This window comes from Oryza glaberrima, chromosome 8 (genome assembly GCF_000147395.1).
Source record: "Oryza glaberrima chromosome 8, OglaRS2, whole genome shotgun sequence".
In the NCBI taxonomy this organism is placed as follows: Eukaryota; Viridiplantae; Streptophyta; class Magnoliopsida; order Poales; family Poaceae; genus Oryza; species Oryza glaberrima.
This window is the reverse complement of record NC_068333.1, coordinates 18,770,190-18,789,102: the sequence shown is the minus strand read 5'-3', so window position 1 is coordinate 18,789,102 and position 18,913 is coordinate 18,770,190. Positions and strand designations below refer to the sequence as shown.

Sequence of the window (18,913 nt, the reverse complement as noted above, 5' to 3'; positions counted from 1 at the left end):
TTAGTTTCTTCAATCAATAATTGAATATATTTTTATAATATATTCGTCTTGGGTTGAAAATATTTTTTTAAAATTTTGGTAAAACTTGAAACTGTTTGATTTTGACTAAAGTCAAAACTATTTATAACCTGAAACGAAGAGAGTACTTTAAAAAAGAAAATCATACACTTCTTACGTATAAACTTGCTATATTTTAAGACAGACTACTGTCAGGGTTACGGATAAGGCATACCCTCTATCCTATGACTTATGAAACCGATAAGATATACCTTCATGTATACGGATCGTTTCCGTATACGCTGTTAGGAACTTGTCTTAAATTATGGAAAATATCTCTATGAGTTAAGAAATTGCCGAAGTCCAACTCGGAAGGGGTAAAATCTTTGGTGTATCGTGTCGGTTTACATATCCCTAAGTTTTACTTGGGGGTCAAGATATTACATGGTATAAAAGGGACCCCTAGGGGGAGGTGAAGGGCATCGCATCTCATTGTCTACACACCCACCAAAGTTTACGAAGCCGGAGTGCACGGAGCCAAGTCGCCGGGAGATCTCGTCGTATCCCTCGACTACGATCTCATCGGTACCATCTGTTTCGACTACTCTCTTTGTAATCTGTTCTTATCGTCATCAATCTCACATAAACTGGACTAGGGCTATTACCTGATAAGGGGCCTGAACCAGTATAATCCTTGTCTTCTATTTGCTTGATGTCATACTATGTAGACCCTCGTTCCAACGTACCCCAATACTTAACTCATCCGGTCCGCGAGTATCCCTCGTCGACAACTATAACTAGAGATTATTGACTCGGAAGTCGCTGATGGGTGACCAGTTCCCCTCCTCTAGTCTCCTTAGAGCAGGTACAATAGCATACTATTAGCCATCTATAAACATATTTTAATAAGATAAAAGATAAGAGAGAAGAACAACGGGCTATAGATCTGTAGCCAGCTGCAATACGCAATGTGTGTATAACAGGTGGGATCATATACTAATAGTATAGTAAGTAACTATTGTATGAATTGGCTATTAGATTGGCTATAGACAAATTAAAGCTAGTAGTGGATTATACTATTAAACTTGTTCTTAGTATATACTTTACATACACATACGTTTAAAGCTCAGAAGTTGTATAGCTATAATCCCTTCCCATCTGGGGCACAATTTTTTTTTTTTTGCTCGGCCCAACCCAATCCAAAAGGCATCACCGGTGAGGTCAACGAACCCCAACGGCATCACCGTCGCATCGCATCTCCAGATATCCAGCAGCATGTGCTGTTCCCCGGCATCTCTCTGCCCACCCGGCCCCACCACTACTCCCCCCCTCCGCCGGCCGCCGCGAGCACGCTGCGTAGAAGGGAGAGGAGCAGCGAGCGAATACTACAGCAAGGCCACCACCAGGAGCCTCTGCTCCACGCCATTTCCCCACCGGAGTCCCGTGCTCCGGCCTCGCCGCCGCATTCCCGCTTCTCCCTCGTCGGCTAGAGTCGCCGCCGCGCTCGTGGTACGTTGCTCACTTGACCTCTCTCTCTCTCCTCAGATTCGCGCGCGAGTCGTGGCCGTGGCTGCGCTCGATCGGCTGCCTATACGCGCCGCGGCGGCGCGTGGTGGAGCCGCTGCTCCGGCTCCGGAGAACCGGGAGCCCGTTTGGACGGTAGCAAGCGCTGGAGCTGTACGCATTACTGCAAATGGCGGTCGCTACCTGCCGGATTCGCCTCGCCTAATCGCCTGCTTCGTTCGACAAGCGGATGGGGCTGTGCGATTCCGTTCACTGTAGATGCGGCACTGTAGCGGTAGAGCTCGCTCATCAGCTCGCCGATTGGGTGGCTCCAGTCCAGCAGCGCCACCTCACAGGGCAAATCGCTGTGAATCCCTGACTTTAATGGGCTAAAGATGGAGAATCCGCTTCCGTATTGGCTGCATGTGCACGGGATAATAAAAAACTCTCCTGCTCTGATGGGCATGTTAGTTTTTGTCTCTACATTCGGTGTGTGCGATTGTAAATAGTGGACGCATGGGCACCGCACTGCTGGACTGGTATTTGTCCGCCATGATTTGGAGTTTTGTTGGATTGTGTAGACGAATTTGGGTTAGGTTTTTATATTATATGATTCCATCTCACGCGGTAATTAGTACTGGTGCGTGGTCATGCAGTGTTGTCAGGTTATGATGTGCTCTGGCTTTTTATTTACACTTCATCAGACTTCAGTAAGTAAAGGTTCATGGCCTTAGTTATCTTAGGGAATTTTGATTATAGTGTTGTAATCTGGAATCCCAAGTTGTGTGATAACCGTTTTGTTTATTTTCATTGTTTTTTATTATCCTGTATCGGAGGGTGGTGAACTACTGCCTCTAAGAATGTAATTTAGTTTAGTCAGTGAGCACAGGAGCCTTAGTTTTCTCAACTAATTGGCATTGCTTGTTAGGAGTTCGCCAAAAGTTGATTTAGGACATAAGGGGTTTTCCCACTTTCCCAGAGCTTGATTCACTGCTAAACTGCACTCTCCTGAGTTTCTTTGTAGCTTCTTAGCCATCATCTAGAGCTGGTTATTGCCTTTTAGTTTCTTAAAGTTGATTTTTACTCAATTTCTTAAAGTCTGTTGATGGTATAAACTATGAAAAGGTAAATGCACAATTTGCTGAATATCTTTTCCAGACTGTTGGACGATAACCACTTTGAGCTGGTGCACATCCTTATCAAGATGGCTGTTTCTTTAAAATCAAGTGGCAGTTTTTGTAGCACACCGCCTCAGTGGCTGCATTCAACAAGGGATCGAATTTTATACGGTTATTCTCATTCAAATGCCAAAGAGTGCACTTGCAAGAAAACAAAAAGGCCTGCTCCACTGTGTGTTAAAGCTACTTCCACGAAAGTGGAATTAGATTTCAATGATCCATCTTGGAAGCAGAAGTTTCAGGAAGACTGGGATAAACGTTTTAATTTGCCACGTATTACAGACATATATGATTTGAAACCAAGGCCAACCACATTCTCACTCAAGAAAAACAGGTTTTTTTTTTGTGTCTTTAACTGAATTGGCTAGCTTTCCCTTAAGCTGCTAAAGATGTGAACAATACTTTCTTATGCAACACTGTCTGCTATTACTCGGGCAGAAGTCCTGCAGGTGATGAAAATGGTACACCTATGGATAAATGGAATGGTTATGTGAACAGCGATGATCGAGCACTTTTGAAGGTCAGTAAGCAGGCAAAATTAGCAGGCAGTGTTAGATTTTAATTTTCTTGTGTTTAATTTAAGTAGGATTTGTATCTAAATCATCAAAGTTCAAAATGTTTGATTGCACAGATTTTGAAATTTCTATTAGGTTATGGAGGGAGTTATATTTTGTTTTACAGTGTACTCCACTGTCTCTGCACTTACTTTTCTCCAACTAACATTTGGTATTTAAAGCAGGATGCAGTTCATAAAAGAACACCTTTACTTTTGTTCATTGCTGTGTATGCTTTGCACTTAACGTAGTGTGCTTGCTTTTAGGTGATAAAGTATTCCTCGCCTAACTCTGCTGGAGCAGAGTGCATTGATCCTGACTGTAGCTGGGTGGAACAATGGTATATTTCTCATCACTTATGAGTTAGTAGCTGTTTCGATTCTGCTAATATACATTGTTTCTTCAAATATTTGATTACGTATTACATCATATCAGTTTCCACCTTCAGCGTTTAACAGTTGTTAATTGTTTATTAGACTTAATTCGTTATATTCTTAAATGGTAAGTCATTGATAAATAGTTTTATGTAGGGTACATCGTGCAGGCCCTCGTAAGGAGATATACTATGAACCAGAGGAAGTAAAAGCTGCCATAGTTACTTGTGGAGGGCTCTGCCCTGGTTTGAATGATGTCATCAGACAGGTCATTGTCTTTTAGCATTGTTCAAACATCTTTGAATTGCTCATACTTCTACCTCAAACATTTGATATGAATTCTGGTAGCTACATCCATTTTGGGATTAGGGTTATGAAGCATGCATATGAATTATCAGCAATAGTCAATACCCTCTAATTGCTTCACTTTTTCTTGGCAATGTCTAATTGCTGCACTTAGCTGCAAAGAAAATCAAAACACCAAATAATTAATTGCACTTCATGTACAGGTGGTTACACATCAAACATTGGTTTTTTAAAAATGCAGATTGTGAAGATAAAAGTGGGTAAAAATGCACCACTTTATGATACTGTATTTCTGTGTGTCCCTTGACCTTGAATCAGAAATATGAACATTCCTTTCATTCGAAATCCCCATGCTGTTTTTAGAACTATGCTCTGTAGTCTATTATGTACTTTGATTTCAACTGGTATTTTTTACTTATGCCTAGAATATGTGCTGATTCCTTCTGCAATTTTTAGCAAGAAATAATGTTGCATGTATGACTTACAAATCGATTTTGTCCGCGTTTGCAGATAGTATTCACTCTAGAGACCTATGGGGTTAAGAATATTGTTGGGATTCCATTTGGTTATCGTGGATTTTTTGAAAAGGGCCTAAAAGAAATGCCAGTAAGATACTTTCCTATATTCATAATTGTCAAAAACTCACTACTCCCCAATTTTTTTCAAATTTCATTTGATAGCATCATCCAGCTTTCACGTCATCTGGTGGAGAACATAAATCTTGCTGGTGGAAGTTTTCTAGGAGTCTCTCGTGGAGGAGCTAAAACTAGTGAGATTGTAGATAGTATACAGGTAAGCACTCTGCACTGCAAGGTTTGATGCTGTATTTGTTATTCCTCTCCTTTGAGGGAGGCTGAACTGTTTTCAAAATTATTATCTGATTATTGTAGGCCAGAAGAATTGATATGCTTTTCGTGCTTGGAGGAAATGGTACCCATGCAGGAGCAAATGCTATCCATGAAGAGGTTTTATGTCTTTAATTTTCATTCACTTCATCATTCAATTTTTATTTCCCAGTAAATCTTTCAGGACCCATTAGGCCTTCTTTTACGTGCAAACTAAAACAGAGGCCAATGTACCTATGTACAGAAGAATTTGCATAACATATTCCGTGTTCATCCTTCTTTGTTATAAAAAAAATTATATTCATTTTTCTCCACAATTGCAGTGCCGGAAGAGAAAGCTAAAAGTTTCAGTTGTAGCAGTTCCAAAGACCATCGACAATGATATACTTTTGATGGACAAGACATTTGGTTTCGATACGGCTGTTGAAGAAGCTCAGCGGGCCATTAATTCTGCATATATAGAGGTAAGTTAAATTACTGATATTAATTGTGTGTTAACCTTTTAGAATCAGTTGTAGAGATGAAAGTTCAAGGGAATAAATCACTACTATAATTAGGCACGAAGCGCATACCATGGCATTGGTTTGGTCAAATTAATGGGAAGAAGCAGTGGCTTCATTGCAATGCATGCTTCCCTTTCAAGTGGGCAGGTTGATGTCTGTTTAATACCAGAGGTGTGTAAACATTACACTGTATTATGTTTGAGACTACCAATTCTCTTATGTACGATCTACCGATAAAAGCTTACTAATATGAATGAAGGTTCCTTTCACGCTTGATGGAGAATATGGTGTTCTACGACACCTTGAGCATTTGTTAAAGACCAAAGGATTCTGTGTTGTTTGTGTTGCTGAAGCTGCAGGACAAGTAAGCTAAACTTCAGAGTGATTTCTTCATGACTTTTTGGCTACTTTTGTTCCAGATACAGCTGGAAGCACGTGAGTCGAGAGCCTATGATTTAGTTATTCTACGTTCGTTACAGGAGTTATTACAAAAATCAGGTGCAACAGATGCATCTGGAAATGTGATACTTAGTGACATCGGTGTTCATATGCAACAGAAGGTGTGTATGCGATAACCCTCTTTTACTTTGTGCTCTGATGCTGTAGTTTTAGAAGCGCATGGTTGTGCCACATTTTGTTGTTAAAATAGGTTTGCCTTACCGTCTCATTTGCTTTTTCTGTACATTCGTAGTAGTTCGGTTCTATTTAGATAGTTGAACCCAAGGCTTCCCTGCTTTTGTCTTCCCACGTTTCTTTTCTGTATTGTCAATCATACCATCATAATAGATAACATCAGTTACAATTTTCAGATTAAGATGCATTTCAAGGACATTGGTGTTCCTGCTGATGTAAAATACATTGATCCGACATATATGGTTCGGGCATGTCGTGCCAATGCATCTGATGCAATTTTGTGCACTGTACTTGGACAAAATGCTGTAAGTCGCTTCAGGCATGCAGGCCTCTGACATCTATCTTTCGAAGTGTGGAGGACTAGAGGTAGCATTGCTGCCCATGTCATATGGTTGGTTAAATGAAAACTGCATGATGGTGCCTGCAGGTCCATGGAGCATTTGCTGGGTTCAGTGGCATCACTTCTTGCATCTGCAACACGCACTACGTCTACCTCCCCATCACAGAAGTCATAACAGCACCGAAGCGCGTGAACCCTAATAGCAGGATGTGGCACCGTTGCCTAACGTCCACTGGCCAGCCTGATTTCCATTGATCAATTCTTTGAAGGTTCCAGCTCGAGATGATTTGCTATTCTTTCGGTGATGTGCTTCACACAATCACACTACAGCACGAACTAGCCTAGAAGATAGTCAACACAATAGTGATGCTGTTATAACACTTGTTTGCAAGAAAAATTTCATGGATCAATGTGATTATTCAAACTCCAAAGCCATAACTACGGTGTACATCAGATTCTCAGTTCTCACTCTGGAGTCTAGCCACGGTTCTTGTAGTAGCAGTGTTCTCTGAACTGTTTCTGAAGAAGAAACTCTGAATTTTGATTTGGTTTGCTGTTTCTGCTTCTGCTATCTCTAATGCAAAATTCAGGCCGGTTTGGCAAGCCGGAAGAGATAGCCGGTCTGGTGGAGTTCCTGGCCGTCCAACCTGCTGCAAGCTACTACTCCATCCAAAAAAAGACAAACCCTAGCTAGAAACCTAGACACGCATATGTCTAGGTTTGTAACTAGGATTGTTTTTTTTTTTTTTTGACGGAGGGGGTACATCACTGGGCAGGCAAGCACAACTGCAGAGATGTTCTTCAGATGTGCGATCAAATGAACATGTTTTGAGAGATTAAGTTGCCTAATTGTGGTGTCTTAGATACAACAGATCAAGGATGCAACTAAAATTGTACACGAGCCCAAAATGACGTTTCTCTTTCGTGTCTTCACTGAAAACTAGTCGACGACTCGGGTTTACATCCTTTACCATAATGTCGCTATTATTATAGACACTGACACGTGGGATAATAGCAGAGTGGAACCCACGTACCACTGATGATGGTGGTAGTGACATTATAGTAGATGATCCTCACCCATGACGACTCCCTTCAAGAATCAATTATCCATCTACATTCATTTGGTTTTCTGGTTGCAAAGTTGTCTACGTTGATTTATCAGCTTCATTTGGCATTCGGTTGAGTTGGTTTATTGAGCACCGTCCAGGCGAGTAGGCGACCCACCCCAACTTCGCCGGCGATCATCGCCTGCACGAAACGGTGAACTCGCGCACGAATTTCCCTTCAACAAATTCGGCCACCTTAATTCATGTCGACAAATTCAGTCCACAATCGAATTCGGCCCACTAATTTCTCATCAATAAATTTGGCCCACCAAAAACCATGACTGAATTCAGCCCATGAAATTCCCTTAAAAAATTCGGTTAACCACGGCCACAAATAAAATCGGCCCATATTTCCCGTCAATGAAGTCAGCCCAAAAGTAAATTGGCCCAAAAATATTAATGGACGAACTTCGCCCACAATCTAATCTTCACACCTCAACGAAGTTAGCCCACGAATTTGGACCACTTAATTCTCCCAACAAATTCAACCCAAGGGCAAATTTGACCCCACTGAATTCATGTCAACGAATTCGATCCAAGAGTATATTTACCCCACGTAATTTCCATCAACGAATTCGGCGCAGCTACGAATTTGGACCACCTAATTATCGCTGACAAATTCGGCCCACCAGCGAATTTAACCCACCTTTTTTCTGTCAGAAAAAGTACACCGAAGGTCCCTCAACTTGTCATGGAGTTACAAGATCGTCCCCTAAACACAAAACTGTGCGTCCCTCAACTAACAAAAACCGTTCATTTGAGATTCTTTAGTGGTTTTGACTCCGGTTTTATCCGACATGGCGGCTAAGTCAGCATGGGACCTAAGTGGGCTCCACGTATCAGGATGCCAAATCAGCCTCCTCTCTTTTTTGCTCTCTTCTCTCCCTTCCTCATCTCTCTCTCTCCATTCTCTGCGGTGATGGCGGCTACGGGCAACGCGGGGCTGAGTGGTGGCCAGCGGAGGTGGCGTGCGAGCGCGCGGCGGCGGCGACGACGCTCGTATCCCGTCTTTCCCCTTTCTTTTTTCTCTTTTTTTTCTTCTCTTTGCCGCGGGGAGTAGCAGCGGGCGGCAGCGGCAGCGGCAGCCGGCGGAGGCAGCGTGCGAGCGCACGGCAGCCGGCGGAGCAGAGCGGCGGCGGGCGAGTGCGTGGCGGAGGGTGCCGCCGCCGCCGCCGCGCCGTCACGAAGCGACCGGGAGACGCCGACGCGGTTGCCGACATGCCCAGAAGGAGGCCGGGGGAGGCGGTACCGGTGCACTGGCTGCGCCACGCCATGTTCGACGCGGCCGGGGACGACGGCGCAGCCGGCGGCGGCCACGGGCGCTTCATGGACAGGTTCGTCTCCGCGCTACACCACTACTCGTGGGCGCGTCGTCGCAGCCGCGTTGCCTTGCCTTGCCGTTCTCCAGGGCTTGCTCCTGCTGCTGCTCGCGAACTTTAATCTGAATCAGTGAACTTGCATTTGCATTTGCGCAGGCAGAAAAAAATCAGTTACTTGTCTAAAACTCCGAAGTTACTAACATGCATAGCATTCATGAACGAATTCAGTTACTCCCTCCTAAGTCATTCTATCATTTCCCACATTTATATTGATGTCAATGAATCTAGATAAATATATTCTAGATTTATTGACATCAATATAAATGTGGAAAATGCTAAAATGACTTACATTGTGAAACGGAGGAAGTACATGTTTAAAACTTTGTGTATTTGGGTTGTTTTGTTATAGACTGTTTTGGAATTGCACAACTGAAACTAAGGTAATGATAAATTTTCCACATCTTCTTGTTTCAAATGGATGAATTGAACAAAATTTATTGTGCTTGCATTTGCAGAAACAAGAAATTCCGTTTCTTGTCAGAAATTATGTTGTTACAGTATGAATTGACTTGCTTAACTAGATTGAATTTTGACGACGAACGGATCAACAGTGAAGAGGAGTCTACATTCATGGTTCGTTCCCATGAAGATGTACAGGTGCAAAATCTGCCGTCCGTTCGTCTTCATCGACCTCCTACGCCCCGTCCCAGTGCAGGCGTCGGTGGGAGAGTGCGGCTATGGAGAGGCGGCGGCGACAGGTGAGCGCGGCTGCAAATGGGGAGCGGCAGCGCCGACGACTCCGCGCCGCTCGGGCTCTTCGTCGTCGGTGGCTTCGTGCGCGGGCGGAGCAGAGGTGGGGGAAGCGAAGCAGAGGGACGGGGGGCGTGGCGGGCAAGCGGCTCCGAGCAGCGGCTGGGATAGGGCCAACGGGAGGAACCCGAGTCGTCGTCGTGCTCCGTGTCGCGGACTGCCGCCCGTCGCACCAGCCCTCCTCTCAGCCGCGCTCCTCCCTCGCCGGCCACCGCCCGCTGCCCGTCGCACCGGCCTCCTCCCCGCCACCGAAGGCTGCGCCGGCCCTCTTCCCTGACCGGCCACCGGACGCGCCTGTTGCGCTGGCACTCCTCCTGTGCTGGCCGTGCTCCTCGAGGGGAGAAGAGTGAGAGAGAGAGAGGAGGGGAAAGAGGGAGGGTGCTGATGTGGCACCATGACATGTGGGGCTTACGCTGACTCAGCCGCCATGTCAGATAAAACTAGGGTCAGAACCATCTGAAGGACTTGAAGTGAACGGTTTTGTAAATTTAGGGATGTCAGATATCTGGTTTTACGGTTAGGGGATGATTTTGTAACTCGATGACAAGTTGAAGGACCTTCAGTGTACTTTTTCCTTTTCAGTCACTCAATTCGGCCCACAAATAAATTTGGCACATTTAGTTCCCGTCAACGAATTTCAGGCCTCGAACGAATTCTGACGGGCCAAACATTAATACGAGATAATCCGAGGGCTTTTATGAGAAACTACCTCCAATGGACAACTTCTGCCTCGCTGACCGGTGGGACCGCTTGCTCCGGTGAAGCGCCGGCCAGAGGAGAGGCGCCGGCGTCCGCGGCCGCGGCCGCGAAGAGCTTCCTCGGGAAGCACACGCCGCCGAACTTGCGCTTCCTCCTCCTCGTCCGTCGCGACGGCGATGCGGACGGGACAGGCGCTCGGCGTCGGCGTGGCGGCGGAATGCGTCAGCATGGGCAACGGGGATCGCGGGGGAGGGCGGCGGATGGAACTCCTGGCCGTGGCGGTGGAGGCGGAGGTCTAGGAGTGCGTGGACGACGAAGAGAAGGAGGTGGTGGCGGCTGAGAGGAACGCGCTAGCTGGGTCTACTCCGGCGGCGGAGGCAAACCGCCGCGCGCGAGCCGCGAGTTTGTGCGGCGGCAACGGAGGAGGAGGACGACGCCGCCGCCGACTGATTGCGGTTGTCCCATTGGAGATTGAGGTAATCACTGATGATGATTTTCTAATTTAGCCTATGATGATCTGAATGCGCCCTGATACCTTTTAGAACTGATCCAATCCGATCAGTTTGGATCTTAGTGCTTTGCAGAAGAAATGCCACTGTATCATTGATAATAATGCTCTATTTGGTAATCAGTAAAGCATCAACATTGTGCTTGTCATCATAATTCGTCACTAGCAGGCTTGCATCATAAATTATTTCAGAGAAAGCCTAGATTCGATTGCTGATAAAATCCTCCAATATTGAACTTATTGCATCAGGCAACTGCTGCTCACGTTGTGCAAAATATTAAAAAGCAAGTTCAGAGAACGAAAGCTCTGTTGTAAGCCTTGTAGCAACAAAAGTATTAGATAATAAACGAACAATTTGTCTCTTATTAATACATATTTCGTCAACACTGGTAGCATTATCCTCCTGATAAAATATCAGCTCATCAGCAGAGAGAGAGAAAGAAAGCAGCCTCACGGCCTCACCCAATGGATGGCTGCTCTTCCTTTTTGTTCTCTGCTTTATTTACTCTTCAGTGCAAAGTTAAAGAACAAAGCCCCTCGAGCTGGAATTGCTTGGTTAGGACCCTGTGCATTCCACCAAGCAGCACCATGCGAACTCACTTCTTTTCTTGTTTAAAGTAAAGAGAATTAGAGCTTTAGTAGTGCCCCAAGCAGCATGCTATCATGTGTGTGGGCGATATAATATTATAATGTGCAAAGAGGCAGCTTAAACTTGAATGAAGAAAAGAAGATTGGACGTTGCAATGGGTGATCTTTTCTGTTTGCTGTTCTTTGAAACTTCGGTTTGAGGGTAAAAATCCATGGATCAACAAGATTTAAAAAAAGGGGGCATCATTTAGGACAACTACTTAAGAGAAAGGATCATTTAGCACAATGAACTAAGTATCGATGTTTTCTCTGTTCCTTGTTAGTTTGCATGGGGTTGGGAGCTTCTTGATTCAAAGGGGAATTTCTAAAGCATAAAGCAATAGTTCTTGAGCTTGTTAAATGCCCTATCCCAACACTTCTCTTCTTTACAAGGGTTGCTTGGTGTGCAGGACAGGGACTAGGGGAGGAGACCAGGGAACCGGTGTAAAGATTCTTAGCTTCCCAAGGTTTATGTCACCATCTCTTTATTCATGCCTGTCAGAACCTTCTAAAACAGCCTTGAATTCCCCTCAAGCGGCATGCATATGATTGTGACAGAATCTAAATTGCCTGCTGCTATTTCTTTGGACCCTCTCAGCTCATATATAGGAGCAGCAATTGCTGCTGGCTTCCCTACAAAAACAGGGAAAGCATTGGAGGGGAAAGGGAAATGGCATTGTCTGCCAATAGGCTGCTAACTGTTCTTCTATGCTTGTTGCTGTTATCTCATCAGCAGAAGGTGTATGGCTTGAAAGGCATTAGTCTTGCCTTCGGAAGGGAAGAGGATGAAGTGCCCGAGAAGAAGCCGCGGGTGCTTGCTCAAAGTAATGCTGCCAATCTCAACAACAATGGCGGGTACTCAGCAAGTCCTTCATCAGCTGATCCCAACAGAATGAGTGAAAGAAGGGTTCGGAGGGGTTCAGATCCAATACACAACAGGTGTTGATGCTTCATCATGTAGGGAGGATCAGAGACAACAAGAACATCATCCAAGATATGATGGATCAGTTGATGCCAGGCGCTAAAGGTTTTTTGGTGCTTTCTACTTGTTTTTAAACTTGTCTGTTTGATGCTTCTTTTCTATTTCATTTGTGTTTCTTAATTATTTCGTAATGGATATATCTGTAAAAAGTTTTTAGTGGAAAAGAATGACGACGTACTGCAGTAATCAAGTGTGGTTTTGAATGAAAAAGTGTACGCGAAATCTCCATATGTTCATGTTTTAGCTTAGCTTTCCAAAATATGTTGCTGTCACCAACATGTATCCTGCGTTTGCTTCTTTTCCGTTGGCTGGTTCACAATAAGGTTAACATCAAAAGCGATCGGTGCAATTTGAACATTTATAACCTTATCACATCTTATTATCGCCATGTTTGTTTGAATCATGTAGATTACTGTATTTCCTCAAATCATTATTTCTTTCTTTGGGGATAAAAGAACTAATAAGAATAATATAATTTATAACTAACTGTCTAATAGTTACCTCTTGGACAAAGACTGGCTGCACATAGTCCTTGCAACTTAGATTGCAAAATGACCATAGAACTTTACCAGCCACATGAAAATTATTGATCAAAAACTGCAACCTATAGCTCTGAATCTCCTCCATGCTTTGCTACCCTAACCTTTTATGATTCAGAAAGTGTCCTCTGATATCTACCACGCTTGTGAAGTTGCAGCTTCACCAAATGCATCTTCCGAGCTACAGCTCCCCAGATCATCTGAACAGCGTCACCAGGCTGCGAAGGGTACTGGTACTCGAAGTGGTGTGCAACCTCCTTCAGCCTCCTCCACATTGCCGTCCATTCTTCCTGGGAGATCCCCCTGAGGAGATGCAGCAGGAAGCCCCTCTTGACGGCGTCGGAGGCGCGGACGAACACGCAGAAGTCGGAGTAGTCGAGGACGTCCTCGAAGGGGAGCTCGATGTCGTCGCTGATGATCACGGGGACGCAGTGGCTGACGATGGCGTCGAAGAGGCGGTTGGAGGAGGGGGTGTCGCCGGCGATGTTGAGGCAGAACTTGGAGGAGGCCATCCCCTTGGTGGCGCGCCTGATGCCGTTCTGACGGACGCTGCCGTAGGTGAAGTGGACGTCCTTCTCGTCCTTGATCAGCTGGTACAGCCTCTGACGAACCCTTCCACCCTGAAAAGAACATTACAGTTTGGCTGAAAAGTTCAGTGCAAGTGTGCAACTCACTTAGACAGTGGCAACTCAGTGTTTTATACCACCTATATTTGACCATAGTCCTTTAGAAGAACTTGCAATGGTTGAGCCCTAGACTCTGGTAGAAAATAGAGTTTATAAATTAAAGTTTGAAGTGGCTTAATCCTCTTATTTTGGTTTAAAATTAAAATATGAACAAAATGTCTCACACTACTAACCATAATCTACCAGTAGCTCCAACTCCAATTTACTTTTGGAGCTAGAAAAAACCCAACTCCAGAAATCTTTTGGAGTTGAAACTGTAGCAATCAGGGGCATAGATTTTAAATCAACTCCAAATCATGAATAAGTATTCCAGAACGATATATTTTCATGTCCAGAGGAAATGGTGCTTTGAGTCGAAGACAAACTTATATCTTTCCTATGATTTAATTTTTAAATTTTGTGTGAGCAAAAATCATTTTCCAAAAGTCAATAGCGTCGTGTATTTAAAAACGGAGGAAGTACTACTTTGATTTGGTGGAGGAAGTAGTAGTTTGATTTGGTGGCGAACTTACATCTTTACAAAAAGACGCGAATATTAGGAAAATGACCTAATATCAAATAATTAGAAAGGGTGAGACTTCGAATCCAGGTCATCTAGCACACCACCTTGTGGAGCTAGCCAGAAGACCCTGGGTGTTTCTCGAACTTACATTTTTCCTATGAATGGCGCCATGGAAGTAAGCGAGGATGGGGCGCTGCTCGAACCCCGGCGAGTCGCTGTCGCCGAGGGAGGGGACGACGTGCTTGTACGGCGCGATCACGTCCTTCCTCAGGTTGGCGACGTCCGGCGGGTACCTGCCGAAGTCGGAGAGGACGAACATGGCGGCGCTGAGCCGCCGCCGGGCGTCCATCATGCTGTTCGGGTGGTGCGGCACGACGAGGTGGTCCGCGCCGCCCCACCGCCGCCACTCCTCCCGCCTCGCCAGGTACCTCACCAGCTCGCCCTGCAGCTGCCTGTCGCTCCGGCCGCCGCTCCCATGGCCGCGGTGCGGCGGCTTCGACTGCCGGTTGTAGCTCAGCGACGCGAAGAACGGCACCAGGAACACGTCGGCAAGGCTCGCGTTCGTCACCCTCACGGCGGTGCACGGACGGCGGCGGCGGTGGTCGCCGGAGGTGGTGGAGGAGAGGATGTCCAGGGTGAGCCAGTACTCGACGCTGTGCTGCAGGTTCAGGCCGCCCGGGTAGCGCGGCACGGCGCGCGGGTCGCCGGCCACGTCCGGCCACGCCGCGCCGGCCGCCTTGCCGTCCCACCCCAGCATGCCGAAGTGGAACTCCGGCGGGAGGTCGTAGAGGTACACCCTCAGCAGCGCGCTCTCCGCGTCGCACGTCGCCGCCGACGCCGCCGTCGTCGTCGTCTCTCCCGACGACGGCTGCCGGGTGATCATCGCCGCCGGAGTACCCACACCCACCTCGACGGCGCCGCGCGACGTCGCGTTCCCGCCGCTCGCTGGCATCTCCGCTTGGGTGCTGCTTCTAACAATAATGCCATCGTTGTCGTCATGCTCGCCGCCGGCGGTCGCCGCGAGGACGGCGCCGTCGATCCGCGAGCTGACGAGAGCCCAGCAGGAGAAGGCGAGGAGGGAGACCGCGAGGAACACCACGTAGCGCAGCAGCGCCCGCCTCCGGTGCTCCGCCGCCGGCGGCACCGCCGGCGATGGCTGCATCTTCCTCTCCGCCACCATCCACGACACCAGCGCGCGCGAGCAGCGCAAGAATCCAGCCAAACTCACCGCTGGAATGAAATTCGCCCAAAACAAAAAAAAATAAATTCAAACCCCGAATTACTTACTGCCAAAGATCAAATCAAAGAAACGAGCTGCTGCTCCATTTCAACAACACCCCTGCTCCCTCTCTGCAGATCGATCGATTGAGCCGCGGTCGTCAGTTAATTCGTCATCCAAGAACGGATTAACTCGATCATGGCAGGGATCAGAGGAACTAAATCTATATATATTCTCTAACCAACACAACAACATTAATAATTATAACTAAATTTATACCTTCATGGAGCACTGGTTTCTTCTTGTGCGTGGTGGAGAATTTGCCGGCGTTGAAAAGGCGGCGTCTTGACGAAAGATCGATGAGGAGGCGCCTCGTCAGGGCCATCGTCTTCTTGACCGGCCTATGCTGCGATGCATGCCGCTGTCTTCGTTCTGTTTTTTTTGTTCTTTTTTTCATTTTCTTTTCCCTGATGACATCTACTACTAGTTCGCTGTTTCTGTTGAAAGATTTCTGCAGGGCTCGACGGGAAAATCGGATGGGAATATGGGGATCGCAACGGACTTTGTCAAGATAAAATCAGTCAGATACTCGCGGCACAACTGTGAGCCCGTGTACTCTCCTAGTAGTCGTCAACCGAGTTGGAATTCGCACATCTAAAAAACAAGCAAAGTGTACTTAGGATATCGAGACTTCGAGATCATTTTGATAGAGTACATGTTAAGGATCAGTGTTTTGATATTAGACGTCAGTCCAAAACTCTAGTATTCCGGGAACACGGCTTCATGAAGATTTATTTGGTTAGTGCTTCTCAATTAATTAAGTTTGGCTCACCCAACTAATGTTGGCTTTGACATTGCTAATAACGAACTAGTACCGAATATTTTGAGAATTCTCTTCTTTGTTTTGGTCAGGAATTGAGTTTCGTTGTGGCATGTGATTTGATGGCGATGAGTTTCTGTTCACTATAAATTTGTTTTAACAAACACACGCTCACATACTAAACACCACACTCATATTCATACACGCACGCGTGCATCTCCTAACACGGCTCAAAGAAACATAGACCAACCACATGCATCTGTGGGGTTTTAAATTTATCATGTGGTTTTGATTTAGAAAAAAAAAGTCTACTACCTCCGTCACAAGGTCATAAAACAAGTGCAGTTTTACACTGTTTATATCTAACATTTGACCGTTCATCTTATTTAAAATGTTTTTATGATTAGTACTTTTATTGTTATTAGATGATAAAACATGAATAGTACTTTGTGTGACTAATTTTTTCATAAATTTTTCAAATAAAACGGACGGTCAAACATTGGATACAGATTCCCATGGCTGCACTTATTTTGGGACGGAGGTAGTATTTTACTTTTCCGAACAATTTCACCGAAACTTAGTATATTTGTCTCTTCCCCTCAACCCATCCCTATCCTTCTCACCAATCACCTCCACTATACTTATTGGCATAATAATGATCTGTTTGGTAGAGCTGTAACTCCTAAATTTAGCTACAATAGTTGTGTCTGAAGTGGAGTTGTAAAATAGCTTAAACCCAGTTACATCTCTCTAGTTCATTTTGTGAGAGCGCTTCACCAAGCTCCGCTCCGATTTTAGGTGGAGTGAAACTATTTGGCTGGGCTCCAGCTCTAGGAGAGAGAGAGAGAGAGCTGGAGCTGTGCCAAACAGGTCCTAAACCGTCAACATTTCCTTTCGACGTGCTAACACTTATACTATGTCCAAAGAGGTGATGTTTGTGCAAAAAAAAAAACTCATCCGTCACATTTTAAAATGCAGTTGTGGGTTTTCGTGTCCAACGTTTGTCTGTCTTATTTAAAAATTATAAAAAAATTTAAAAAATAAGTCACGCATAAATTACTATCCATGTTTTATCATCTAATAACAATAAAAATATCATAAAAAATTCTAAATAAGACGAACAGTCTTGTACATAAAAATCCATAACTAAACTTAAAATAGGACGGACAGAGTATTTAAGTCTGTCAAGTCCATCTTTGACGTAGGCATCAGCATCACTATCCACGTGAACTGGCACAATCATGTACACTATGGAAAAAACCAAATCTATCGTGATTTGCAAGAGATTAACAAAAGCTAGAGCATGTGGTGCAAAGAAATTACATGAGATATTTTATGGTCTCGAGAGATACCAAAATTTTTAATATAAATTTTAAGAAATAGTAAATCTTACATAAAAAATATGATACCTACTTTTTCAATGACTGTAATTCACTCAAGAAACAAATTAAACAAACTAGACAATCACAGAGTAACTGGTCATAGTGTTTTGGAAGATAGTACTAGGACCGAAGGAGACACATGCTGTCCAAATTCGTAGGATTACAACGCGTCATATTATGTGTTAGATTTATTTTTTAATAAAACAGAGGAAGTAAGGTATTAGTACCTGACTTGACCGATGGCTTCTTCCTCCTTCCTCTTGACCTAGGCAAGTTGGGGAGAATGGCGTTAATGACTTGACCGATGCCTTCCTCATTTGGTAGCTGACGACGTCGGCCTTCCCGCTGCTTCCTTGTTTGGCATGAGTAGGCCGGCGAGGTCCCATGCCATGCCCTCGTCGATGAAAGTGGCGGCAGCATTAGGCTTCCTCGTCGACGCGTCTGAAGAGAGGAGAAACAGAAGTGAGGAGCGGGAAGGGAGGGAGGTGAGGTGGAGGGATGAAGGTTGTCACTTACATGTGGGTTCTAGTGTAGTTTTTCTTTGTTTTTGTTGCTGACTGTAAGCGCCACATTCGTGTTCTTTTTCCCTGCTGATTGGATTGCTATGTACTCCCTTCATATTTTAATGTATGACGCCGTTGACTTTTTGACAAACATTTGACCTTTTGTCTTATTCAAGAAAATTATATAATTATAATTTATTTTATTGTGACTTGATTTATCATCAAATGTTCTTTAAGCATGACATAAGTATTTTTATATTTACATAAAAATTTTGAATAAGATGATTGGTCAAATGTTGGTTATAAAGTCAACGACGTTATACATTAAAATACGGAGGGAGTGCATGGAACCGCTGTTGAAACCCGTTCAGGGAGATAATATGAGGCGGATTGTTGAGGGAGTAAATATGGATGTCTTGTTTTCCTTTGCCATTTGAGCCAGTGTACACAAAAGTTGAAAACGGCCCAACACGGCCCAGTAAAAGGAACGGGCGCCGTGGGCAATGGGCCGAACATCGTTGGGCTTGTAGTAAAAGGAATAAGTTCACTTTAGATCCCTCTATTTGTCGTCCAGTCTGATTTTCGTCCCTGAACCGCAAAACCGGGTACGACCCATCCCCCAACTTACGAAAACCGGGTAAACGAGGTCCCTCGGCGGTTTTGATAGCAGTTTTGGCTGACGTGGCGCCTACGTGGCTAATTTGACTCGGTCTTCATCTGATGTGACACTTACGTGGCAATTTAATCTGAAAAAAAAAACCAGTGAGACCCACATGTCAGTTTCACAAAAAAAATAATAAAAATGGTGGGACCCACGTGAGCCTCACATGTCATCCTCACTCCTCTCTCTTCTCTTTGTCCTCTCTCCCCTCTTCCCTCTATCCCTTCTCTCTCTTCGGCCGATGGAACAAGGCGAGCGGCGGCCGGCAGAAGCGGGCGACGGGCGGGGCGGGGCAGTGGCCAACGGCGGGCTAGGTC

At 45.2% G+C, this 18,913-nt stretch overlaps 2 protein-coding genes, 1 long non-coding RNA gene and 1 pseudogene across 4 annotated transcripts; 3 read left to right on the top strand and 1 right to left on the bottom strand.

Moving 5' to 3' along the window:
* The first annotated feature begins 1,227 nt into the window (after positions 1-1,227).
* Positions 1,228-6,784, top strand: LOC127783292 (ATP-dependent 6-phosphofructokinase 5, chloroplastic-like). The gene is made up of 14 exons (XM_052310533.1): positions 1,228-1,506; positions 2,659-3,012; positions 3,117-3,198; positions 3,499-3,572; positions 3,763-3,874; positions 4,423-4,518; positions 4,603-4,704; positions 4,803-4,877; positions 5,081-5,221; positions 5,315-5,431; positions 5,520-5,624; positions 5,740-5,820; positions 6,070-6,198; positions 6,321-6,784. Exons 2-14 carry the CDS (start codon positions 2,705-2,707, stop codon positions 6,486-6,488), a joined length of 1,590 nt encoding a protein of 529 aa, XP_052166493.1. The 5' UTR covers positions 1,228-1,506; positions 2,659-2,704; the 3' UTR covers positions 6,489-6,784.
* Positions 6,785-8,183: 1,399 nt separating this feature from the next.
* On the top strand, positions 8,184-10,053 carry LOC127782803 (uncharacterized; annotated as a pseudogene).
* A 185-nt stretch (positions 10,054-10,238) lies between these two features.
* On the top strand, positions 10,239-12,151 carry LOC127782351 (uncharacterized). Its single transcript, XR_008019165.1, has 3 exons — positions 10,239-10,643; positions 11,713-11,769; positions 12,039-12,151. It is a non-coding gene; the product is annotated as an uncharacterized LOC127782351 (long non-coding RNA).
* A 591-nt stretch (positions 12,152-12,742) lies between these two features.
* On the bottom strand, positions 12,743-15,899 carry LOC127782348 (probable arabinosyltransferase ARAD1). Of its 2 annotated transcripts, none has more exons than XM_052309519.1 (3): positions 15,510-15,899; positions 14,160-15,361; positions 12,743-13,443 (listed from the first exon to the last, which is right to left on the bottom strand). In XM_052309519.1, exons 2-3 carry the CDS (start codon positions 15,189-15,191, stop codon positions 12,931-12,933), a joined length of 1,545 nt encoding a protein of 514 aa, XP_052165479.1. In that variant the 5' UTR covers positions 15,192-15,361; positions 15,510-15,899; the 3' UTR covers positions 12,743-12,930. The 2 variants fall into 2 exon arrangements, with proteins under 2 accessions (XP_052165479.1, XP_052165478.1); XM_052309518.1 differs by having other exon boundaries at positions 14,160-15,241.
* Between the last annotated feature and the right edge of the window lie 3,014 nt (positions 15,900-18,913).